We start from the raw sequence: 26,818 nt of genomic DNA, 5'->3' as shown, positions 1-26,818 counted from the left end.
CATCTCTGCCATAAAGAAAACTCAAAGAAGAAAGTCTAAAAAAAATGTCGTCTTAAAGTGACTTAATAAGTCAAACGTATGAGACGAGAAAGTTTCACTTTTAAAAAGTGTTTTTTAATAAATAGATTCTAAAAATGGATTTTTCTCTTTTGCATTAAATAAGATAAATTATAAGATAGTTGAGAGACTTTTGATGTAAAAGAATTTTTTATTGTTTTTCTGTTTTCACCGGCAGAGATGGTCTTTCTCCTCATCTTCCTCCTCCTCTTCCTCCTTCTCTTCCTCCTCTTCCTCCACTTCCTCCTCCTCCTCCTCCTCTTCCTCTCACTTCCCTTCTCTCCTTCCTCCTCCTCTCTCTCTCCCTTTCTCCCTCCTCCTCCTCTTCCTCCTCAGTCAAACATCTGGATCTGATGGAGACCAGAAGTGTTTTTATCTGAAACTTGAACTTGATCATGTGACTAAATCCAATATTTAAAATTAACTGACTTTACACATGAAGCTAATGTAGCTGAATGCTAACGTTATTTAACACTGAAAGAGGTGGCTAATTGCTAATGGAAGCTAACACAGGGTTTTATTTATTTCAATAACACTAATGTAACTCACTGCTAATGGTGGCTAATATGGCTTTCAGCTAATATCCACTACAATTGATATTCATAATTAAAAAGAAGGCAACTGATCATTTTAGCTAATGCTAAGCTCACACAAACAGCTCATAATTTTAAAGGTGACACTAATATAGCTCCATGCTAGCACTTGCTGCAATATAACAAGTTGACTTGGAGACTAGGCTAGCACAATTAGCTATAACCATTAGCCAGTGCTTCTTTATGGTCTGGTGTTGAGACACTTAGCTCACAGTGCTAATGGATGTTTAGGAGACTCTAAGAAAACGTGTTAATTCACTCCATCATAGCTAAATGCTAAAACTAATCTCTGCTAGCATAGGCTAACATGAAATTAAATGTTAACTGAAGCCGTAAACGATAGCATGTTGAACTAAATAGATAGGAGCTACGCAGTTAGCACTGATGTAGTTGAAGCTAATGCTATTGTTAGCATGAAACTGCTGCTCTCAGCTGAGTTTTTAGAGTCTCCATCAGATTCAGACGTTTTATCGTTACATCCTCCATCTTGCAGTCAGGTGAAGGCTCTGATTGGACGAGGGCGGTCAGGTGGTTTCTGTTGCATGCTGGGAAGGTGACAGACATTTGTCTTCTTCAGCTGTTTGTGTACAAATACATTTTGTAAATATATACATGTATAGGTATTTTCGTTTTTTTCTGTATATGATGCTGAAACATGTGTTGCCAAGACGACGCATTTCGACGTTGCCCCGGAAACTCGGGTTTTTAAAGGGCCATGCCACCCCCCCAAAAAAAAAAACAAACAAAAAACAAAACAAAACAAAAACAACAGTTGGCTTCTCCTCCTGTCCGGTTCTCTCATGTTTACCAGAGACATCTCTGTCTCCTCACTGTCCTCCTCTGTCCTCATGTCCATGTTTGTCTACCTTTGTCTCTCTCTGTCCTCCTCTGTCAGAGTTTCCTATTGGAGAACCAGAGACATAAAACATTGTAAAACCAGTCGTCGGCCATCTTGTAAACAGGCTTTTGATCATGTGACTTCTGGTTGGGGGCGGAGCCAGTTTGTTTGTTTACATATGTTGAGATGATTGAAAGGAGCCGGCGCTAAGTTCAGGTGACGTGGGACATCAGCACAACTCATGACACTAAACCAAACTCACCTGAATGCATCATCAGAGCTCCAAGGTCAGAACCAGGATCAGAACCAGGGTCAGAACCAGGATCAGAACCAGGATCTTGTTTTTGTGTTCCTCCTGCAGCAGTGACGGGTCATGTGACTCTTAAAGGACTTTCCACTGTTTTTTTAAAGGAGAACAAAAACACTTTTTTTCACCTTTTTCACTTTTGTGTCACTTACTGAAAATGTCTAAAATATTTGAACGACTGTATGAAGAGTTTAAAACGTGAATAAATATTTTAATTTGACTCTGATCTGTGTCTTTTATTCTTCAGTTCGTTCTGCATTTGACCAATAATCTGTTTTATTATTATTAAACTGGTTCTAATAGAGATCTGAACTTCATCTGAAGTGATTAGACATTGGGTTCAGTACCATAGAAATGCTTTTTCAGTTAGAGACAAACTCAGTCTCAGTATCAGGACTTAGAGGAGACACAAAACACAAACACGCACACGAAACTGAGACTCTTCCCAATGAGAAAACACAAGATAGATGAGGAGGCCTCATTGGTGCAAGATGAAGTAAATAAATAGTAAAAAAAAATGGTCCTCTTCCATAATCCCAAGTTTATCTAACTTCCTGTACGATATTTAGTAGAAACAGTCTCATGCTCTGGTTGTTATCGTCTCTAAAGGTCCAGCTGATTTTATTTATTCACTATACATCTGTATGTATGTATATATGTATTATTATATTATTAATTTTATTATGATGATTATTATTATTATTATTATTATTATTATTATTATTATTATTATTATTATTATTATTATGCCATGAACATATTGTTAGCCTAATAGCATAATCTCCTGTCATTTTTTGTGCTTACTGTTACAATATTAATAAAGTATGAATGTGCTGCTAAAATAAGAAGGTTTTTGTTTTTATTTGTTTTAAATATTTGTCTTTGCGAAGAAGACAAAAAAAAAGTTCATTTTTTTATTTTTCAATGACCAAAATTAAATCCCTGCTTTTTGTTCGGGCAGCTCCACGGACGCCTCTGTCTCGGTTATTTTCCCGTGGTGCCTTGCGGCCTTCCTTTTCCTCCATCTTGGTAGACTCGTTAGCAGGTAGGAGCCAACACGTCGGAACAAACATGAAAATATCGCCGCTTCCTTTGCTCCTTTCTCCCTCATAACCACCGGCCGGGCTCGGTTACGTAGTTGTCCGGTCTCCGGTGGCTCCGTGTCCGCCTGAGAGGTTTGATGGCGCAGATTGAGTTTGGATGGAGCTGTCGGCGGCTAACAGCGCTAGTGCAGACCGAGCGGAGAGCCTCTGAAACCGGGTTCAGTTGTGCTGCTTTTACCGGAGAGATGAGGCCGCTGTGTATATGTGTTTTACCGGGAGAAGCCGGTGGATAAAACCGCTGTGTATGTGTGTGTTTTACCGGTACGTGTCGGTAAATACCGGCTGGGAGCTGAGCTGCTGTTAGCGTGTTAGCATCAAAGAGCTGGTTCAGAGCGTGTAGTTCCTGTAAAGCTCATAAACTAAACTCATAAACTGGATTCTAAATAAAAAAAACTGTCTCTAATTTATCCCCTGGTTTATTCAGAAGTGGACAGAACACGGCACTGAGACCAGAACTAAGACAGAACCAGAGCTGGACTCGGACACGAGCCCAGCTTACACGTAGTTTTCTGAAGACTTTATTTATTTATATGTATTTATTTGTATGTTATGTTCCTGGTCTGGATGTGACCCTGAACCCGAATGAGTTGGACCGTCCTGGTTCTGGGTTAAAACCCGTTTAAAGAATGAAAGTGTGTCTGACTGTTCTGATCGTGTGTCGTCTGTTTCCAGGTGAACTCACCTGAAGAAGACAAAGATGCCTGGAAGGTAAGAACTGTTCTAACGCTGAACTCACCAGGTTCCTCTGAGAACGTCTCTACTCTGGAGTAAAGGAGTTAATGAGAAACAATCAACAACTGGAGTCTTATTCAGTCTGTTCTATTATTATTTAATCTACACTCACTGTTGGTTCTAGTTCAGTTTAGTTCTCAGCTCCAGGATCTAACGACCAGGGATCATTTCTACCAGAGATCTGCCCCGTGTGTCGTTGTCTCTGACGTGTTGTGTTGTGTTGTTCTTGTCTCTGACCTGTTGTGTTGTTGTGTTGTTGTTGTGGTCCAGACTGTGGAGCAAGGCCATCTTCACCGGCTATAAGCGCGGTCTGAGGAACCAGCGCGAGCACACGGCGCTGCTGAAGCTGGAGGGCTGCTACACCCGGGACGAGGTGGACTTCTACCTGGGCAAACGCTGCGCCTACGTCTACAAGGCCAAGAAGTAAGAGTCCACAGCTGGAGCCAGCCGCCATTACATTATGACCATTAATCGGACTGGGTCACGTGGCCTCAAAAATAAAAGCATGCACCAAACTAAAGCTAACAAAGAGACTGAAGCCTATAAAAGACAAATCTATCCGTCCCCTCTAACGTGTGGATGTCTCTGTCCTCCCCAGGAACACGGTGACGCCCGGTGGGAAACCCAACAAGACCAGAGTGATCTGGGGCAAAGTGACTCGCGCCCACGGCAACAGTGGGATGGTCAGAGCCAAGTTCAGCAGCAACCTGCCGGCCAAGGCCATCGGACACCGGATCAGAGTGGTGAGATAAGAACTAGGTCTCATCTGATCTTCACCCTCTAGTCCAGAGTCTAGTGTCCCAGAGTCTAGTGTCCCAGAGTCTAGTGTCCCAGAGTCTAGTGTCCCAGAGTCTAGTGTCCCAGAGTCTAGTGTCCCAGAGTCTGACTCTACGTCCTGTTAAAAACTGTTTCACCTGGTTCCTGGTTTGGTTTCATTCTTTCAGCTCAACCTCACATGTGAGACTTTACTGTATTAAACTGTGTGAACACGTTGGAGCTAAAACCAGACTAGAACCATCAGATCCAGGAGGAACCAGTTAGAAAACCACAAACATGTTGAACCAAACATTTCTAGAACTTAGAATGTAAATCTAACCTGGACATTTCTAAAGCTGATCAACACATTTAGTTATTTACAACTATTTCCATTAAAACTATTTAGGACCATGTCCACAACTATCAGGTGTCCAACCAGTAATAATGTCTAAATGTCTCTAAACTGTCTCCTGTCTCCATAGACTGAATATAGCCTCACTGTTGCTTAGCAACCACTGACACATCATGTCCTGATTGGTTGATGGATGCATGTTTCCACCAATAGGAAAGAGGCTGTTATGTTGTTTCTTTCTATCATGTGTAGCTGCTAGCTCTCTCCTCCTGCTAGCTCTCTCCTCCTGCTAGCTCTCTCCTGTTGCTAGCTCTCTCCTCCTGCTAGCTCTCTCCTCCTGCTAGCTCTCTCCTCATGCTAGCTCTCTCCTGTTGCTAGCTCTCTCCTCCTGCTAGCTCTCTCCTCCTGCTAGCTCTCTCCTCCTGCTAGCTCTCTCCTCTTGCTAGCTCTCTCCTCCTGCTAGCTCTTCTCCTCTCTGCTAGCTCTCTCCTCCTGCTAGCTCTCTCCTCTTGCTAGCTCTCCTCTTGCTACTCTCTCCTCTTGCTAGCTCTCTCCTCTTGCTAGCTCTCCTCTGCTAGCTCTCTCCTCCTCTACTCTCCTCCTGCTAGCTCTCTCCTCTTGCTAGCTCTCTCCTCATGCTAGCTCTCTCCTCATGCTAGCTCTCTCCTCTTGCTAGCTCTCTCCTCCTGCTAGCTCTCTCCTCTTGCTAACTCTCTCCTCCTGCTAGCTCTCTCCTCTTGCTAGCGTTTTCCTCCGTGAACCAAACATGACGACAATATTCAGGAGAAAGACTCAGTTATTTAGAACCAGTCTAGTTTTACTTGGTCTAGAAACACGAGTTAGAAACTGATCTATAGGCTGAAGTTTCTACTAAAGTAGAAACAGAGAGAAGAGTGTTGATGCTACGTCGTTTTAATTAAACCCGTCATGTGACTCCAGAGAGTTAAAGAAGCTGCAGGTTAAAGTTTGTTCATGAATGAGCAGTGAGTTCTGTTCACGCTAGAATCCAGATCAACGTTGTGATTGGTTCCTGATTTGAATTTAATTGGTTCAAACTAAGTGTTTTCTCTTGTGTCCAGATGCTGTATCCGTCCCGGGTCTGAAGAGGAGCTCATCTTTTTGTTTGTTTGTACAGAAACAATAAAGTGATGGTGGTGAAGTCCTGTCTCTGTCTCATGATTGGACGCGTGTGGCGCCCCCATGTGGCCACTACCAGAACACATGCATCAACTTTAATCCCGAGATTTAAGATGTTTATGAATGAATTAATGAGCGAGTTAATTAATGGATTAATAAAAGAGTTAAATGAATGGGCACACGGATGAATGAGTAAATGAGGGTTAAATTAAATGAATATATTACTTTATTCTAGTGATGGAGAAACCGAAACTTTCTGAAACACTGAATCAGTGTTTCGAAGCATTTGATAGAATAAAGTGTAGCGACACCTGCTGGATAAAAGTAGACAGAGCATTCACAGGAAACTTTCACAGGAAACCGCGCAAATGGTCGTAAAACAGCGATTTGATAGAAATTCAAAAAACTAAATATAAAATAAAACTGATGCTTTTGCATTTGTAGAATTTGTAAAACCGAAATAATAATTACTGTAGGTTTTAGGTCGGTTTTTGTTAAGTGTCTTGAGATAATTTGTGTTGTTATTGACGCTTTATAAATAAAGTTTAATTGAAGTGAGTTTTGCTGACACCAGTCCAGTGCTGGAATAAACTGAGGTGTTTGTGAGGAACTCGGATCCGTTCAGATCTCAGATCAGGTCTCGGATCTGGTCTCGGATCAGGTCTCAGATCTGATCTCAGATCAGGTCTCGGATCTGGTCTCGGATCAGGTCTCGGATCAGATCTCAGATCAGGTCTCGGATCTGGTCTCGGATCTGGTCTCGGATCAGGTCTCAGGTCCGTGGCACCACCTGCTCCATAACTACACCCAGTTCATGAGAACAGGACTCAGGAGCCTGGACCATGAAGGGAGGAGGAGGACTCTATCCTGGAGTAAAGGGCTCGTTTTGTGAGGGGGTTTGAGACGCCTGAAGATGTAATAAGTCTCAGCTAACGGGTGATTAGCCGATATAAAATGTTAATGTGTTTTGTCCCTTTTCAAATAAAGAATTGAATGAATGAGCACATGGATGAAACAATGAATACATAATACATACATATACACATTGATTAATGGTTACATAGATGGAAACGATGATTAAATTAAATGAAATGAAATTAAATTAAATTAAAAGCCGTGTCCCGGCTCCGCAGCGCCCCCTGCGGCCTTCAACAACTTTTCCCTCCGCTCTTCTTACTTCCTGTTTTGTCCGGACTCTTTGGTCTTCTCGCTCCCCTCCGGTGTCTCCGGTGTCTGCGGTGTGTCCGGTGTCCCCTCTCGGTGTCCCCTGCCCGGTGTCCTCTCTCGGCGTCTCCCCTCTCGGTGTGACCGGTCTCCGGTCAGACACCGGGACCAGCGGCCGGTGACCGGGACAAGGAGCACGGATCCGGATCCTGATGGATTTTACATGACGCTGTTGTCGGGTTAGACTCTAAAAATGATCCAGCTGCTGGTTAATGTTGCTGGGAACCGGTTAGTTCAGCTGGCAACTAGTTAAAGCTTCGGTTAGTTTGATTAGTAACTAGTTAAAGCTTCGGTTAGTTTGATTAGTAACTAGTTAAAGCTACTCTCAGGGGAACTTTGCTTCTTTTTCTTAAAGTGCCTGTTTTTTAAATGGACTCTGGTGCACTGGTGTTTAGCTTAGTATGCTAATTAGAGAGCAGCTAGCCTCGACTGAAACTCTCTTTAAATGTAGTTTAAACTGTTTAACTTCACTTATTAAAGTTTAGTTTGGAAGTTTAGACTCTGATCCTAATTTACAGCGTTAGTTTTAAAGTGTTTGACTTCAGACGGACTTTATTTTAACTGTTTTCTTAGTGGAGTCTGGCCCGGGTTAAAATGGAAAAGAGGAAATACTCTGAATTAGACGTTTGCTTAATGAGGTTTTGGATGGAGTTAATGGCGCTTTCCTTCAGTCAGTCCGTGTCTGGTTGAACCAGTTAAATATTCTCATGTTAAACTGGTTCTGTTACGTTCTTTGCTGGTTTGACTGGGAACGGAACAGTTCGGTTCGACCCAGTCCTCGACCCCGTCCTCGACCCCGGTGCCTTCACCGGCATCAGCCGCTGCGTTAAATTAGACTTTTCTTCAACGGGGCTTTGAATGGAGCCAGCCCTGGTACATCTGGTTTGGTTAAACCGGTTTAAAACGATGCTTTAAAGAGTTAATCTGGTTCCACTTAATCCAGGTTCTGCTCTGGTTTCCAAGTGTCCTTATTTATTTGTGGTTTATGTAAAGTCTTTGTTGGATCCTGGTCCTGTTCCCGTTCCTGGTCCTGGTCCTGATCCTGGTGTTTGTCTTCCTGCCGGTTCTGATGCCGTCGGTCCTGGTCTGAGTGGTGCAGTCATGGCCGACCTCCACCAGACCCCCACCTCCCTGTGCTGCTGTAGGAAGTCCCTCCCGGTCTCGGGGGGGCTCTGTGCGGGGGAACCGGGCCGGCCCTCTGCAGGTCCTGGTCCCGGTCCCAGGTCCCCGCGCCGCCCCCGTGTGGACGTGGCCTCGGCCTCTAACTTCAGGAGCTTCACGCTGCACCACTTCCACCTGGACCTGAGGCTCAACTTTGCCGTGAAGGAGATGAGGGGCTGGTTGGTTCTGGACCTGGTCCCGGTCCAGCCGGGGGTCTGCACCCTGGTCCTGGACTCGCACCCCTCTCTGCTGATCCACTCCATCGACTGTAAGATCCCTGGTTCTGGAGACCGGGGGCCGGAGGACCCGGTCTCCCTGACGTACCGGGTCGACCCCTTCACAGACTACGGCTCCTCCCTCAACATCAGCCTCCCGACCGGAACCAGACCGGGTCAGAGGATCCAGATCACGGTCCGCTACACCACCACCGACGGCCCGGCGGTAAGAGGCTAATCAGAGGCTAATCAGAGGCTAATCAGAGGCTAACTGGAGCTAACTGGAGCTAACTGGAGCTAATTATTATTATGTTTATTATTACTAGTAGTAGTGTTGGTGGTTCTGCTGAGTCCAGGTCTCTCTCTGGTTCTGAGGTGACCCGGTTTATGTTTGTCCAGATCTGGTGGCTGGACCCAGAGTTGACCTGTGGACGGTCCCGTCCTCTGGTCTTCACCCAGGGACACTCCGTCTACAACCGCTCCTTCTTCCCCTGCTTCGACACGCCGGCCGTCAAAACCACCTACAGCGCCACAGTCCGGGTGAGTCCAGAACCAGGACCAGGACCAGAACCAGGAAGAGATGCAACAGCCTATAATTACTTAATTAATAGTTATAACAATAGAAAATATTCACCTGAAATCATTCTGGAAACATTTTAGCTGCTAACAAGCTAACGTCCTCCTCCTCCTCCACTTCCTCCATCTCCTCCTCCTGCTCCTCCTCCTCCTCTCTCCTCCTCCTCCACCTCCTCCTCCACCTCCTCTCTCCTCTCTCCTCCTCCTCCTCCTCCTCCTCCACTTCCTCCATCTCCTCCTCCTCCTCCTCCTCCACTTCCTCTCCATTTCCTCCTCCTCCCTCCTCCTCCACTCCTCCCCTCCTCCACTCCTCCCTCCTCCTCTCCTCCCTCCTCCTCCATTCTCCTCCTCCCTCCTCCCCTCCCCACTCCTCCTCCCCACCTCCTCACCTCTCCTCCTCCTCTCCTCCTCCTCCTCCTCCCCACTTCCTCCATCTCCTCCTCCTCCTCCTCCTCCACTTCCTCCTCCTCCTCCTCCTCCTCCACTTCCTCCACTTCCTCCTCTTCCTCCACCTCCTCCACCTCCTCCTCCTCCTTCTCCTCCTCCTCCTCCACTTCCTCCTCTTCCTCCACCTCCTCCTCCTCCTCCTCCTCCTCCACTTCCTCCTCCTCCTCCTCCTCCTCCTCCACTTCCTCCTCCACTTCCTCCTCTTCCTCCTCCTCTTCCTCCACCTCTTCCTCCACCTCTTCCTCCACCTCCTCCTCCTCCTCCTCCTCCACTTCCTCCTCCTCCTCCTCCTCCTCCTCCTCCTCCTCCACTTCCTCCACCTCCTCCACCTCCTCCTCCTGCTCCTCCTCCACTTCCTCCACCTCCTCCACCTCCTCCTCCTCCTCCTCCTCCTCCTCCTCCACTCCTCCTCCTCCTCCTCCTCCTCCTCTCTCCTCCTCCTCCTCCTCCACTCTTCCTCCTCCCCTCTCCTCCACTTCCTCCCTCCCACCTCCTCACCTCCTCCTCCTCCTCCTCCTCCACTCCTCCTCCACCTCCTCCCTCCTCCTCCTCCCCTCTCTCCTCCTCCTCCTCCACTCTCCTCCTCCACCTCCTCTCCTCTCTCTCCCCCTCCTCACCTCTCTCCTCCTCCTCCTCTCTCCTCCTCCTCACTTCCCTCCTCCCCCACCTCCCCACCCCTCCTCCTCCTCCACCTCCTCCTCCTCCTGCTCCTCCTCCTCCTCCTCCTCCTCCTGCTCCTCCTCCTCCTCCTGCTCCTCCTCCTCCTCCTCCTCCTCAGGTCCCAGAAGGAGTCACCGTGCTGATGAGTGCGTCTCGTAGTTCCTACTCTAAGCAGGACCGAGTCTTCCAGTTCTCCATGGAGTTCCCGGTCCCGTCCTACCTGGTGGCGCTGGTGGCTGGAGAGCTGCATCACGCCGACATGGGCCCCAGGTAATTAACGCTTAATTAACGCTTAATTAACGCTTAATTAACATCTAATTTATGCTTAATTGAATCTTAATTGATCAGTTAATTATTGTCTGTGGTTCCCATGGTTCCTGCCAGGAGTCGTGTGTGGGCGGAGCCTTGTCTGTTGTCGTGTGCAGTAAAGAAGCTAGGGGGCAGCGTGGAGCGCTGGCTGGGCGTGGCCGAGGACCTGTTTGGACCTTACCTGTGGGGCAGGTAGGCCTGAGACACGCCCCCTTAGCTTTCACCCTTCTTCTCTTCTCTCAGTGAAACACAAACTCTACGGTTCAGCCCCAGAATTTCATCCCACGACAGAAGAAGACATTTCAAAATGTCTATTTCTCCTGAGTTAAATCCAGATGAATCAATGTCTCATATCTGGTTCCTGGTCTCATATCTGGTTCCTGGTCTCATATCTGGTTCCTGGTCCTGGTCTCATATCTGGTTCCTGGTCCTGGTCTCATATCTGGTTCCTGGTCCTAGTTTATTATTTAGTTTATTACGTGACATAATAGTTCGACCTGTAAGGAGACGTATTAACGTGGTATTAACCTGCTGAAAAGACACGTATCGCCCCCTAAAGGTGGAGGAGGAGGAGGAGGAGGAGGAGGAGGAGGAGGAGGAGGAGGAGGGAGGAGGAGGAGGAGAGGAGAATGGAGGAGGAGGGTGGAGGGTAGGAGGTGGAGGAGGAGGACGGGGGTGAGGGAGGAGGAGAGGAGAGGAGGAGCAGGGAGGAGGAGGAGATGGAGGAGGAGGTGGAGGTGGAGGTGGAGGAGGAGGAGGTGGAGGAGCAGGGAGGGAGGAGGAGGAGGAGGAGCAGGGAGGGAGGAGGAGGAGGAGGAGCAGGGAGGGAGGAGGAGGAGGAGGAGGAGGTGGAGGAGGTGTTTCCATCAGTTATGTGATTTTCTTCCGTTGCATTTAAACTGGGACGAGGACGGGTCAGGAAGTCGGATGTTGAGCTCCGTTATGTAGGTTCCTGGTTCCTGGTTCCTGGTTGGTTCATAAACGTGTCTCATGTTCAGGTGCGACATCGTCTTCCTCCCGCCCTCCTTCCCCATCGTTGCCATGGAGAACCCCTGCCTCACCTTCATCATCGCCTCCATCTTGGAGAGCAGCGAGTTCCTGCTCATCGACGTCATCCATGAAATCGCCCACGGTTGGTTCGGAAACGCCGTCACCAACGCCACCTGGGAGGAGATGTGGCTGAGCGAGGGGCTGGCGACCTACGCCCAGCGCAGGATCACCACCGAGGCCTACGGTAGGAGCTAACAGAGCTAACAGAGCTAACAGAGTTAACTAGAGATAACTGGAGCTAACAGAGCTAACTAGAGATAACTGGAGCTAACAGAGCTAACAGAGCTAACAGAGTTAACTAGAGATAACTGAGCTAACAGAGCTAACTGGAGATAACTGAGCTAACAGAGCTAACTGGAGATAACTGGAGCTAACTAGCCACCAGGTTGGCTAGCAGGTCAGCTAGCATATAGGCTAGCATGCTAACCTGGCTCCTTGTCTGCAGGTGAGGCGTTCACGTGTCTGGAAACTGTCGTTCGATTGGACGCTCTCCACAGACAACTGCGTCTCCTTGGAGACGACAACCCTGTTAGTAAACTACAGGTCAAGTTTGAACCAGGTAACACACACAAACACACACACACACACACACACACCTGTCCAGGTGAGCCTCCAGGTGTGTCCTCTGTGTCCTCTGTGTCCTCCTCCAGGTGTGAACCCCAGCTCTCTGATGAACCTGTTCACGTATGAGAAAGGTTTCTGCTTCGTGTCCTACTTGTCCCAGCTGAGCGGAGACGTGAGACGCTTCGACTGCTTCCTCAGGGTGAGGACACACTGAGGGACAGGGACACACACTGAGACAGGGACACACACTGAGACAGGGACACACACTGAGAGACAGGGACACGCTGAGAGACAGGGACACGCTGAGACAGGGACACACACTGAGACAGGGACACGCTGAGAGACAGGGACACGCTGAGAGACAGGGACACACGCTGAGAGACAGGCACGCTGAGAGACAGGGACACACGCTGAGAGACAGGGACACGCTGAGAGACAGGGACACACGCTGAGAGACAGGGACAAACTGAGACAGGGACACACACTGAGAGACAGGGACACACAGAGAGACAGAGACACACTGAGAGACAGGGACAAACTGAGACAGGGACACACACTGAGAGACATTTGTCAACATATTTGTGACTATTCTGAGATCATGTGACTAGTTCACACCTGATGTGTCCCCTGTCCCTCCGTCCCCCTGTCCCCCTGTCCCTCCTCCCCCCGTCCCCCTGTCCCCCTGTCCCCCCGTCCTCCAGGACTACATCTCAGAGTTCCAGTTCCAGAGCGTCGTAGCTCAGGATCTCATCGACTTCTTCCTCTCATATTTTCCGGAGCTGAAGGACGAAGCTGTGTCTCAGAGAGAAGGTCTGTAGCTCCTCCCCCTGTAACACTGGCCCCTCCCCCTCCCCTCTGTAGTCCCTCCCCTCTGACGTACTTCCTGTCCCAGGTCTGGAGTTTGAGCGCTGGCTGAGTGGGTGTGGCCCGCCCCCCTATGAGCCGGACCTGTCAGCAGGGGGCGCTCTGATTGGACCGGTCCAGGACCTGTGTGACCTGTGGAGGGGCCCCGCCCCCCCCGACCCCCTGAGCCTGGCGCCCTTTGACCTGTCCTCCTGGAGCACCTTCCAGATTGTCCTGTTTCTGGACCGGATGCTGGACCGGTCCCCTCTGCACCACGGTACTGTTGCCATGGCGATGAGTCAGGGCCCAGCTGATTGGTTGATGATTGGTTGATGTGTGTCCTGTGTCTCAGAGGTGATGTCTCGTCTGTCCTCCTGCTACTCGTCCCTGTTGGACGGTCTGAACGCTGAGGTCCAGATCCGGTGGCTCCAGATGGTGGTGAGGAACTCGTTCTACCCGGATCTGCCCCGGGTCCGAGTCTTCCTGCACAAACACGTGAGACCAGGAACCAACGTCCCGCAGCGTTAATCAAAAGTACTGATGAACTAACCTCATCCTGTCCCCTGTCCTCCTGTCCCCCGTCCTCAGACGTCCCGGATGTACACGGTTCCTCTCTACGAGGACCTGGTTGCCGGGGTGATGAAGTGCGTTGCCGTGGAGATCTTCTACCAGACTCAGCTCCGCCTCCATCCCAACCTGAGACGGACTTTACAGCACATCCTGTTCCAGACCGGCCCGGCCCCGCCCCCTTCCAGCCCCCCCTCCACCCCCCCACTGCAGCCGCTGCCCGCCGCCACGGCAACTTCCCCCACCACGGCAACCGCCTCCACCACGGCAACCGCCTCCAGCACTGGGACGCCTGCCTCCATCGCTCTGCTGGACGTCAACGTGTCGGCCTGACGTCCGCTGATCAACCCGTGGCCCCCCCGGCCTCTGGCCCCCGGACTCTAGACGGGACCCCCGTGGCCCCCAGACTCTAGACGGGACCCCCGTGGCCCCCCCGGCCCCCGTGGCCCCCGGCCCCCGGCCCCCAGACTCTAGACCGGACCCCCGTGGACCCCCCGGCTGCCCCAGACTCTAGACGGGACCCCCGTGGCCCCCCCCGGCCCCTGGTCCCCAGATGGGACCCCCGTGGCCCCCCCCGGCCTCCGGCCCCCAGACGGGACCCCCGTGGCCCCCAGACTCTAGACGGGACCCCCGTGGCCCCCCCGGCCCCTGTGGCCCCCGGCCCCCAGACTCTAGACCGGACCCCCGTGGACCCCCCGGCTGCCCCAGACTCTAGACGGGACCCCCGTGGCCCCCCCCGGCCTCCGGCCCCCAGACGGGACCCCCGTGGCCCCCAGACTCTAGACGGGACCCCCGTGGCCCCCCCCGGCCCCCCCGGCCTCCTTGGTGCAATAGAACTCTTAATTTGAAGAGTAGTCGGTTCGACTTCCTCTGAGCCTTAACTTATTGAAGGGGGCGTGGCCTGTCCTGGTGCCTTGCTGTGATTGGTTGTTACTACCTCCAGAGCCTTAACGCTGCGTTCACTGTCCCTGGGACCGTTTGGTTCTGGTGCTCAAACGTCCCACTGCTGCCAGCGGCCATGAACGCCTCCTCAGACAAAACAATAAAAACCTGAAACACTGAAGATGCTTCTCGTCTGTTATTGATGTGATTTAGGACTAAACTCCTCCTCCTGCTCCTCCTCCTCCTCTTGCTCCTCCCCCTCCTCCTCCTCCTCCTGCTCTCCCTCCTCCTCCTGTTCCTCCTCCTCCTCCTCCTGTTCCTCCTCCTCCCCCTCCTGCTCCTCCTGCTCATCCTCTCGCCTCCTGCTCCTCGTCCTCCTCCCCCTCCTCCTCCTCCTGCTCCTCCTCCTCCTGCTCCTCCTCCCTAGAGGGCAGCTAGCAGTGACCTGTCAGCAGGAACAGCCTTAATTATGCAGAGTTTTAAACCTTTTAAACCTTTTAAACCTCATGAAAAGTGAAATAAAGTATTGAGACCAAACCAAACGTGTTTTGTTTCAGGCTGTTAACGTGTTTAATTATTAACGTTGCTGTAAAGGTTGTAACTTTATATAATAAATACTATTAATGAATCAATCCCAGACAGAACATTATCAGTATCTGCTCATTATTTCACAGCAGAACTCAGGTGAACTCTGCATGAGAACTTTATTAGAACCTGGACTGGAAACACATCTGGAACTTTCCTCACAGATCAATGAGAACTAAAAAGGTCAGAGGATTTTAGAAGAACATCATTCACAGGATTTACACTTTGAACACTGTTTTTTTTCTCTTGATCCAGGTGTAAATAAGACTTTGTATTCGTGAGCTGTTTGAAAATGTTTCTGTGGAATGAGATGAAACGTGTTTGTACTGGAAGCTACTGATTAATAAAGTTTATTTAAAAAAAAAAGGACCGGGAGTTGTGCACATGCTCAGTAGCTGCTGGATGTGAGCATGCTCAGAAAGGAGGACCAGCTGGTTGCCATGGTAACAGGCCTCCGGAACACCTGGAACAGAGCGACATAGAGACACAGGGACAGGGACAGACAAGTGTCTCTGTGTCCCTCGGTATCTATCTCCTCCTCTTCTCATCCTCCTCTTCTCCTCTTCTCCTCCTCCTCCTCCTCCTCCTCCTCCTCCTCCCCCGGTGCCGGGCTCCATGGGGGACAGCATGGCGGAGGAGACCCGGATCATCTACCACCTGGAGGACCAGGACACGCCCTACCTGATCCGGATCAACGTGCCCGCGCAGCGCGTCACCCTGGCGGACTTCAAACACGCGCTGAACAAACCGAGCGTGAAATTCTTCTTCAAGTCCGTGGACGAAGACTTCGGGTGAGTCCGTGATTCTGGTTTTGTTTCTGGTCTTATTGGATCCTGGGTCCAATAAGACCAGAAACAAAACCTGCTCTGGTTTAAATAGTTTAATATCAAAACAACAGAATGAGCACAAAGATAAATAAAACACAGATGAAATAGAATAAAATGTGTGTGTGTGTGTGTGTGTGTGTGTGTGTGTGTGTGTGTGTGTGTGTGTGTGTGTGTGTGTGTTCCAGTGTTGTTAAAGAGGAGATCAGTGATGATGAGTCCAGGCTGCCACTGGTTAACGGACGAGTCGTACAGTATACCACTACACACACTACACCACACACACTAACACACACAACACCACAACACCACACACACACTAACACACACACAACTAACACACACTAACACACAACACACACACAACACAAACACTAACACACACTAACACACACACACACTAACACAAACACTAACACACACTAACACACACACACACTAACACACACACTAACACACACTAACACACACAACTAACACACACTAACACACACACTAACACACACTAACACACACACAAACACACACACTAACACACACACACACACACTAACACACACACACACACACACTAACACACACAAACAACACACACTAACACACACACTAACACACACTAACACACACACTAACACACACACTAACACACACTAACACACACTAACCAACAAAACCTAACACACACACTAACACACACAACTAACACACAACACACACTAACACACACACTAACACACTAACACAACACACACACTAACACACACACACACACTAACACACACTAACACACACTAACACACACACTAACACACACACTAACACACACTAACACACACACACACAACACACACTAACACACACACTAACACACACACTAACACACACTAACACACACTAACACACACACTAACACACAAACACTAACACACACTAACACACACTACTACACACTAATTTGTCCTCCTCCAGGTGGTGTCCTCTGACACCTGCCCGTCAGATTTGGGGGTGTGTGATAGCCAGTCTATAGCCACGCCCACCTGTCAGGCCCCGCCCCCACCAGAGAGGACAGGTGTGATTGGACAGTCCAGACCTCCGTCCTTCCAGGGATCAGCTGAGGAGCTCCAGAGGACAGGTAAGAACCCAGGGTGTGTGTGTGTGGTGGGGGGGGGGGGGGCGGAGCTGCCTCTGATTGGCTGCTGTCTCTGCAGGTGGATCTTTGAATGGACACGCCCTTCAACTGGCGGTCGAAGGGCGGCGACATGAGGTACAGCTATCAACAAACACAGCGGCAGGCGTCCTTCTCATCGAGACGACGGTCAACCACACGACACACTACCACACACACCTGGACACACATAACAACACACACACACCTGACACCACAACACACACACACCGAACAACACACACACCACACACCACACACCTGACAACAACAACCGACACACATACACACACCACACCACTAACACACACACCTGACACCCAACACACCACACACCTGGAACACACTCTCAACTGCGTCACACTGGACACACTACTTAAGCACACCACTCACACACCTGGAAAACACACTCATGGCCACCCTGACAACACTCACCACACCTGAACACACACAACACACACACACACCTGAACACACACTTACTACACACACCACACGGAACACACACCGGTAACCACACACACCACACACCTGGAACACACACTACTACACACACACACACCTGGAACACACACTACTACACACACACACACACACACCTGGAACACACACACACACCTGGAACACACACTACTACACACACACACACACACACCTGGAACACACACTACTACACACACACACACACACACACCTGGAACACACACTACTACACACACACACACACACCTGGAACACACACTACTACACACACACACACACCTGGAACACACACTACACACCTGGAACACACACTACTACACACACACACACACACACACACCTGGAACACACACTACTACACACACACACACACACACACACCTGGAACACACACACACACCTGGAACACACACTACTACACACACACACACACACACACACACACACACACTACACACACACACACACCTGGAACACACACTACTACACACACACACACACAGGTAGTGGAGTGTTGGGGGCGGGTCTCAACATCTGGCACCGCCCCCACGTACACACAGGACCTGCATACTGAGACTATGGCCTCCTCTCCTCCTCCTCCTCTCCTCCTCTCCTCCTCCTCCTCCTCCCCCTCCTCCTCTCCTCCTCCTCCTCCTCCTCCTCCTCCTCCTCCTCATCCTCCTCTCCTCCTCTCCTCCTCCTCCTCCTCCTCCTCCTCCTCTCCTCCTCCTCCTCTCCTCCTCCTCCTCCTCCTCATCTCCTTCCTCTTCCTCCTCCTTCCTCTCCTCCTCCTCTTCCTCCTCCTCTCCTCCTCCTCCTCCTCCTCATCTCCTTCCTCCTCCTCTCCTCCTCCTCCTCCTCCTCCTCCTCCTCCTCGGGGCGTCTTCTTCTGCTCTAATTAACCTGTTCATGCTCTGTCCTCGTCCTCCTGCTCTGATTGGCTGATGCCGGTCACATGACGGCTCATTCAGTCCAACATATAAAAGAAGATCAGCTGATCAGACCAGACCAGACCAGACCACATCAGACCAGACCAGCTGATCAGACCAGACCAGACCAGACCATCAGACCAGACCACATCAGACCAGACCAGACCAGACCAGACCAGCTGATCAGACCAGACCAGCTGATCATGTGTCTGTGATGTCACAGCAGGTGCAGCCAATCAACAGAACAGAGCAGCTCCTCAGCACGACAACGACACCTGAAGATGGAGAAGGTAACACACAACTACACAACTACACACTACTACACACTACTACACACAACTACACACTACTACACACTACTACACATCACTACACACTACTACACAACTACTACACACAACTACACAACTACTACACACTACTACACAACTACTACACACAACTACGCACTACTACACACTACTACACACTACTACACACTACTACACACTACTACACACTACTACACAACTACTACACACTACTACACATCACTACACACTACTACACAACTACTACACACAACTGCACACTACTACACACTACTACACAGCTACTACACACTACTACACAACTACTACACACTACTACACAACTACTACACATCACTACACACTACTACACAACTACTACACACAACTACACACAACTACACAACTACACAATACTACACACTACTACACACTACTACACACTACTACACACAACTACACAACTACACAACTACTACACACTACTACACACTACTACACAACCACTACACACTACTACACAACCACTACACAACCACTACACAACACTTACACTCAATTAACAACTACTATACTCCACTACTACACCAACTACCTCCCCCACCCTCACTCCCCTCCCCCCCCCCCCACCCCTACACACCCCCCACATCGACTCCTCATATCCACTGACCGTCTCTGAATGTCTTCACTGTGTCTCTGAACCTCGGTGAGTTCCTTCATTTTATTTCTAGAACCAGAACCAGAACCAGCTCATATGGGACCATGTGTCTCAGGCTGTAGAGCTACATGACTGGCAATAGAGGAGACCCTCTGTCTTCCCACGTCCCCGTCCCCCCTCCCCGTCCCCCTCCCTCAGACAGTCTCCTCCTGGTCAGTACGTGCAGTTCTGAAAGAGAGACAGAATTAATCCTCATCATAAGAGGACTTGGCGAGACGGCACCACGGGAGACATGTTACTGCAGGTACTAGTACTACTGCTACTGATACTACTAGTACTACCACTGGTACTGGAGTGGTAGCTCTAATACCGTAGTAGTACTATACCATAGTAGTAGTAGTCATACTATAGTAGTGCCAGTACTAGTAGAATTAGTAGTAGTAGTGTTTGTAGTAGTAGTAGTACTCCAGTAGTAATACTGCAGTAATAGTAGTAGTAGTAGTAGTAGTTGTAGTAGTAGTTGTAGTAGTACTAATACTGTTGTCTGTCTTCAGGTCAACGACATCCAGTTTGACAACATGAACAACGACGACGCCGTCAGAATCCTGAGAGACATCGTCCACCAGCCTGGGTCAGACACTAGTACTACTACTAATAGTACTACTGATAGTACTACTGATAGTACTACTACTGATAGTACTACTACTAATAGTACTACAATAGTACTACTGATAGTACTACTAGTACTACTGATAGTACTACTACTGATAGTACTACTACTGATAGTACTACTACTGATAGTACTACTAGTACTACTACTGATAGTACTACTACTGATTTTAGTAGCACGATTGATAATGCTAGAGTAGAGTCTAGTAGAGACCAGTAAAGACCAGTGATCCTCTTTCTGTCTTTCAGTCCGGTGACATTGACCGTAGCCAAGTGTTGGGATCCAAATCCGCCTGGTTTCTCGTTGCCGATGGATCTCTGATCTCAGTCCTCAGTAGACCTCCTCACCTCAGACCCCAGACCTCCTCAGTCCTCTCCAGTCCTACCTCTAGACCTCCTAGCCAGTACCCCAGAACTCCTCAGCCTCTCCATCCTCTCTCTCCGACCTCCTCAGCTCTCCTGGTCCTCCTCAGTCCTCCTCAGACCCCCCCAGACCTCCTCAGTCCTCTCCAGACCCCCCCAGACCTCCTCAGTCCTCCTCAGACCTCCTCAGACCTCCCCAGTCCTCCTCAGACCTCCTCAGACCTCCCCAGACCTCCTCAGACCTCCCCAGACCTCCTCAGTCCTCTCCACGATCCTCAGACCTCCTCAGACCCCCCCAGACCTCCTCAGACCTCCCCAGTCCTCCTCAGTCCTCTCCAGACCTCCTCGTCAGTCCTCCCCTGGTCCTACCCCAGACCTCTCAGACCTCAGACAGGAAGCAGAATTGTCTCAGGAAGTGACCTGGTCTTGGTTGTGTCCAGGTGAACCGGTCCGCCCCATCGATCCAGCTGCCTGGGTGTCTCACACGGCCGCCATGACGGGCAGACTCCTCCCCCACTACGGTACGACGACCCCATCGGCCACTGCAGCGCTCCCACGCCGTCATGTGACCATGTCCCCTGGTGTCTTCTAGGCGTCCCCGAGGACACCCAGCTCAGCGTCCACAGTGACATGGAGACGGTCGTCAAGGCGATGGCCAGTCCAGAGGCGGGGCTAGAGGTCCGGGACAGGATGTGGCTGAAGATCAGCATCCCCAACGCTTTCATTGGTAAGACCCGGACCACCTAGACCACCTAGACCCAGACACAGACCCAGACCCGGACCAGCTAGAGCAGCTAGACCCAGACCACCTAGACCCAGACCACCTAGACCCAGACACAGACCCAGACCCGGACCAGCTAGAGCAGCTAGACCCAGACCACCTAGACCCAGACCACCTAGACCCAGACACAGACCCAGACCCGGACCAGCTAGAGCAGCTAGACCCAGACCACCTAGACCCAGACCACCTAGACCAGCTAGACCCAGACCCAGACCCAGACCACCTAGACCAGCTAGACCAGCTAGAGCAGCTAGACCCAGACCCAGTTAGCCGTTAGCATCAGCGCCGTTAGCATCAGCGCCATTAGCATCAGCACCATTAGCATCATGGTAGCCTGTATCAGTCCCTATTGAGACATAAATCCAACGGTGGACTGTCACTTCCTAATTTCAGCTGTATGTAGAGGTCCAGGTCTCGTCCTGGTCTCGTCCTGGTGTAGCTCAGAGGTCCTGGTCTCGTCCTGGTCTCGTCCTGGTGTAGCTCAGAGGTCCTGGTCTCGTCCTGGTCTCGTCCTGGTGTAGCTCAGAGGTCCTGGTCTCGTCCTGGTCTCGTCCTGGTGTAGCATCTATTCGTTTTAGACCCTAAAGTTTTGTTTCCAACCTTCAGTCTCTCGTCTCCAGTTCCTGAAGTCCACGGTGCTGAGGAGGGGGGGCTGGGTTTAGGGTTAGGGCCCATTTGGAGGGCTTCCAGAAGACCATCACTGGGGGGGCCTCCAGTAGACCATCACTGGGGGGGCTTCCAGAAGACCATCACCAGTTTGATTAATAACTTTGTGTCTCACAACAAAAGAACACAACACTAACCGGCTGCAGTGCCTCAGAGTCCTGGTCTCACAGCACCCTGGATCCTGGATCCTGGATCCTGGACCTAGAAACCCTAGAAACCCTAGAAACCCTGGACCTAGAAACCCTAGAGACCCTAGAAACCCTGGACCTAGAAACCCTAGAAACCCTGGACCTAGAAACCCTAGACACCCTGGATCCTGGATCCTGGACCCTGGACCCTAGAAACCCTAGAGACCCTGGACCTAGAAACCCTGGACCCTAGAAACCCTAGAGACCCTGGACCTAGAAACCCTAGAGACCCTGGACCTAGAAACCCTGGACCCTAGAAACCCTAGAGACCCTGGACCTAGAAACCCTAGAAACCCTAGAAACCCTAGAGACCCTAGAGACCCTGGACCTAGAAACCCTAGAAACCCTAGAGACCCTGGATCCTGGATCCTGGACCTAGGAACCCTGGACTCAGAGACTTGCTCCTCTTCCAGGTTCAGACGTGGTGGACTGGCTCCAGAGGAACGTTGAGGGGTTCGTAGACCGCCGTGAAGTCCGCCGCTACGCCGGGAACCTGCTGAAGGCCGGACTGATCCGTCACACCGTCAACAAGGTCTCGTTCTCGGAGCAGCGCTACTACGTGTTCAGGGACCCCCGACCAGGTGAGGCCAGACCAGGTGAGGCCAGACCACGTCCCCCTTCTAGTTTCATCTTTAATCGGGATCACTTCACTCCTCTTCTCTCCTCAGAACTCCTCGACCTCCCAGGAACTTCTGGTTCTGACCCACTGGCCCCCCCAGCAGGACCCCAGGGGCACCCAGACTCCCCCTATCAGGACCCCGCCCCTCACCAGCTGGAGGCTGGGGGAGGAGCAGGGGGAGGAGAGGAAGAAGAGGAGGACTAGGAGGAGGAGGGGGAGGACTGGGGGAGGAGGACTGGGGGGGAGGGTTAGGGGGAGGAGGGGGAGGAGAGGAAGAAGAGGAGGAGGAGGGGGAGGAGGACTAGGAGGGGGAGGAGGACTGGGGGGGGGGACTAGGAGGGGGAGGAGGACTAGGAGGGGGAGGAGGAGGACTAGGGGGACTAGGAGGGGGAGGACTGGGGGGAGGAGGACTGGGAGGGGGAGGAGGACTAGGGGGGACTAGGACCAGAGGTTCTGTGATTGATCAGTCACTGATGGAAATAAATCAAATAGAACGAGTTTCATTGTTGTTATAATGATGTGTTTGGAGGGGCTCTGCCTCCGGGACCACCCGGTGACTCAATCAAACCAACACCTCCACATCAGGGGAGTGAATGGAGGCGCTGCGGGGACTAAAGGGGCGTTTGTTGGCGCAGTCGGGTCCAACCGGAGGAGGGCGGAGCTCCGCGCACCGTCAGCTGAGGAGGACATCTTGACTCCGACCGGAGGAGACGGAGTGTCCGCGTCTCACGGTCAAATGTCCGGACGAGAGGCCCCAGGACCCCAGGGTGAGAGCGGGGGCCGGCGGGGTGAGAGCGGGGGCGCGCGGAGAGGAGACCGACGGTCCGGACATTAGCAGGTGATGCTAACAGCTAGCATGTGACGAACCACTGTTAGAGATCCGTGTTTTAATTGATCCGCTGATTATCAGGGCCCGTTACACCGCGTTTCTCCGCGTTCATACGGATCAACGAGTCTGAATGAGCTGCTCTTCTTTTCGGCTCAGATAAAAAGCAGCTGCGTTCAACGATGTTTAACTGTGTGGTTTTAGACTCCAGCCGACACAAATAACGCTTCTTCTGCAGCGCGATGGGCGGTGACTCCAGCGGACAGGTCGGTAAAACGACACCGAAAAACTCGCTGCTGTCGGTGTTACCGTAAAGCCGAACGTACCGGGGGATTCTACCGTTACCGACACGACCAACAGCCTGAACGGTTCAACATTTGCTCCCTGAAATTTAACTGCGCCCTTTAAAGTGGCAGATTTGTGAATGCAGGCTGGTGTGTGAGGCTTCTCGGCGCCGCTGTTAAGCTAACAGGCTAACGGGCTAACAGCTAGGTCTGTTCAAACGGCTCTTTTATTAAATGTAAAAAAAACAACAACAAAAAACAACAGCTAATGAATGAATTATTTAAATATAGTCCCCCTTAAATATGAGTAATGCGTGTATAGTTTATCATTTCCTGGTTCAGGTTGATATTTAAATTCATTAAATCATTTAATGATGAATGCAGTAGTAGCTCTCTCCTAGCGCCATATTTGTAGTTTATTCGTGACTAACACTAACACACAAGAACTGTAGGTTCTTGTTTCTGTGGAAACACACTGGACCTCCTGGCTCCAGGGGGCGCTGCAGAAACCAGCCGATAGAGTCCTGGTGTCTGTCCCTGAGGACGTCTGAGGGGACACAGCGGGATGACCTCTGACCCCTGCACCCTGGAACATGAAACAGCCTCATGTGCTGTGCAGAGAGCCTGTTGCTAGGCAACGGCAGCAGCAGAGTCACCGCGGCAACATGGCTGCTGAGAATGAAACATCTGGATCTGATCAAATGGATAAATCAAAGTCAGTGAATTCCCTCCAACCTCTGTCTGTCTCTGTCTCCGTCTCCAGCTTCTTCAAACATCCTGTACAAGACAACCACGTCTTTGTCCTCTGGACATTAAAGGGACTCGTCTCCAGGTGTCCCCAGGAGGACGTGTCTCCTTTGAGCTGTAGTTCTGTGGTTTTTTTAGGTTTTGATTTTTGTAGCGTTGGATGAGAAAATCAAAACCTAAAGAAAATACAGCGCTGACAGAGAAACCGCCGGAGACGGGAGGAGACGGGAGGACGCTGCGCTGTCTCCATGTCCTGGATGTCCTCAGGTCGGCGTGGACCTTCAGGGCCTCCATCCATCTGCAGAAAGGAAGAATCAGGCTGCTGTTACCATGGTGACCCTGGATGAAAATGACTGGAGGTCAGAGGTCGTCAGTTAATTGATGAATGAATTAATGTTTATTGATGTTGGAGCTGGTGACCTTTGACCCCGGGACAGAAACTAAAGACCTAAACGTCGACATGTTATGAAATGTTTAGGACGACTTCAGTTCTTTTGTGACGTTTTTCCGGGTCTTTGCTGCAGCTGATTCAGGTTGTTGCTGTTGAATCTGAGCAGAAAATATTTAAATATAAACTTCAGAATTGATCTGCTTCTGTTTCCTGTCACATCATCAATAAACAGGAGTGAACCTGAGTCCGACTGTGTCATGTACTGTGAAAGTTTCTATCTGATCCACTCAGGCTGAACTGGATGTAAACACACCACATTACTGCACTTTACTACAATATTATAGATTAACACCTGTAACTTTACAGCTTTTATTTCTCTCAGTTATATATTGTCATTATTATTATATATATATATATTCTTCTCTGTTTATTCTGGCGTGATGTGTGGAATCATTCCTGTTTCTACTGTTGCAAATACAGAAATGATTCATTTATTAATTAATAAACTTTGATTTGATGAATGAACTGTAGTAAAACTGTGTGACCAGCTGAGGGCAGCACCGTTAGCATCTGAGGATTAGCAACAGTTACAGCTTCTGTTCACGTGTTTATATATAGACGTGTTTCTATAGGTTTACATGTGTTTATATATCAATTTCTATTCTAAAGTTTTGGGACCTTTTGTTTCAAAAGGTGTGAAAACAAATAATACTTATTTGTTTACAAGAAAAAATAACCAAACTAAATTGTTGACAGTTTCAACAAATAACAGAATGTGTTCAAAGCTGAACAGGAACTAGATGCAGCATCAGATTCATATTTTTATTTAATATTAATTAGCAGCAGTAGCTCTAATCCTGGCTCCATGTTCCCACCAGAATTCACACTGTTCAGATAATCTGCTCCCGTTCTTCTTCAGTCACTACTGTTAATTCTTCTAAATCCGTTGGTTTGCTCTGTCCATGCTGGAGATGATGCTTGGCCTGGTCTTCAGCAGGAGGAACCTGGACTCATCTGACCACAGAATCTTCTTCCAGGTCCTGACTGTCCAGTCCTTGTGTTCTTGGGTCTAAGCTCAGTCTCTCATTGATCAGGGGCTTCTTCACAGCCTTGTAGGACCTTAAGCCATGATCTAAACTTCCACCACGTACAGGGAGGTTTGGTTTGACCACTGCTGCTGGAGCTCCTGTGATGTCATTGGCTGGTTCCCTGCACATGTGGATCAGGATGAGGTCATTGGTTGCCATAGAAACCCTTGGATGCCCAGATGTTGGTTTGTCTGTGTTTCTGCAGTGAATCCAGCTGATGAAGCATGAATCTGTTCTTCCTGCTGATCTGGAGCTGGACCTTCAGGGCTGAGAACCTGGATCTTCAGGTGTTTTTAGTCTCTGAAGAACTTTAGATGTTCTGTGTTTATTTAGACACGAAGCAACAGAACAATGTGTGTTAATAAACAGCAGGACCTTCATTAGCGGAACCAGAATCACCCAGAACTCAACGTTTCTGAAGGATTTTATGGAACCAGTCAGTTTTTAAGCTGCAGACATTTCAGACAAATCCACTTATTTCCGCTGTGTTTCTACAGTTTAAATGTGTTTATATGCACATGTGTGTATTTGGGACTCCCGTCTCCCTACCCCCCCCCCCCCGTCTCCCTAACCCCCCCCCCCCGTCTCCCTAACCCCCCCCCCCCCCCTGGTTATATTGATATTATTGAGGCTCCATCCCGTCAGTGTTTTCAGTCGGTCTCCATGACAACCACCGACCAATAGAAACAGACGAGTGGTTTCATTCAGGAAAAAGAAGAAGTGAGCGTGGGAACCGGAGGGAGACACATGGAGACACATGGACAGAGTGTCTCCATGTGTCCGTGTCTCTCTGTGGATGGACACATGAATGGAGGACCAGTCATTAAATCCTCGTCCTTCAGCTCCGGCTCAGTCTGACCCCCCCCCCCCCCCCCCGGGTCCAGGAGGC

General features: G+C 50.0%; 3 protein-coding genes and 1 long non-coding RNA gene across 4 annotated transcripts; all 4 read left to right on the top strand.

Moving 5' to 3' along the window:
• The first annotated feature begins 2,751 nt into the window (after positions 1-2,751).
• On the top strand, positions 2,752-5,897 carry rpl35a (ribosomal protein L35a). The gene is made up of 5 exons (XM_047594641.1): positions 2,752-2,840; positions 3,571-3,606; positions 3,901-4,053; positions 4,229-4,373; positions 5,818-5,897. Exons 2-5 carry the CDS (start codon positions 3,596-3,598, stop codon positions 5,839-5,841), a joined length of 333 nt encoding a protein of 110 aa, XP_047450597.1. The 5' UTR covers positions 2,752-2,840; positions 3,571-3,595; the 3' UTR covers positions 5,842-5,897.
• Positions 5,898-7,039: 1,142 nt separating this feature from the next.
• rnpepl1 (arginyl aminopeptidase like 1) lies at positions 7,040-14,554 on the top strand. Its single transcript, XM_047594603.1, has 11 exons — positions 7,040-8,701; positions 8,875-9,015; positions 10,277-10,428; positions 10,543-10,659; positions 11,466-11,701; positions 11,963-12,076; positions 12,168-12,280; positions 12,783-12,891; positions 12,974-13,201; positions 13,277-13,419; positions 13,513-14,554. The coding sequence occupies exons 1-11, from the start codon at positions 8,201-8,203 to the stop codon at positions 13,822-13,824; spliced, it is 2,166 nt and encodes a 721-aa protein (XP_047450559.1). The 5' UTR covers positions 7,040-8,200; the 3' UTR covers positions 13,825-14,554.
• A 232-nt stretch (positions 14,555-14,786) lies between these two features.
• Positions 14,787-22,798, top strand: LOC125013756 (segment polarity protein dishevelled homolog DVL-3). Its single transcript, XM_047594651.1, has 11 exons — positions 14,787-15,749; positions 15,971-16,031; positions 16,752-16,914; positions 16,991-17,046; positions 19,570-19,611; positions 19,862-19,938; positions 20,226-20,290; positions 20,780-20,860; positions 20,932-21,066; positions 22,388-22,585; positions 22,643-22,798. Exons 1-11 carry the CDS (start codon positions 15,574-15,576, stop codon positions 22,795-22,797), a joined length of 1,209 nt encoding a protein of 402 aa, XP_047450607.1. The 5' UTR covers positions 14,787-15,573; the 3' UTR covers position 22,798.
• A 287-nt stretch (positions 22,799-23,085) lies between these two features.
• Positions 23,086-25,366, top strand: LOC125013745. The gene is made up of 2 exons (XR_007113399.1): positions 23,086-23,431; positions 24,467-25,366. It is a non-coding gene; the product is annotated as an uncharacterized LOC125013745 (long non-coding RNA).
• The last annotated feature ends 1,452 nt before the right edge of the window (positions 25,367-26,818 follow it).

This window comes from Mugil cephalus, chromosome 9 (genome assembly GCF_022458985.1).
Source record: "Mugil cephalus isolate CIBA_MC_2020 chromosome 9, CIBA_Mcephalus_1.1, whole genome shotgun sequence".
Lineage (NCBI taxonomy): Eukaryota > Metazoa > Chordata > Actinopteri > Mugiliformes > Mugilidae > Mugil > Mugil cephalus.
This window is presented reverse-complemented; position numbering and strand designations above follow the sequence as displayed.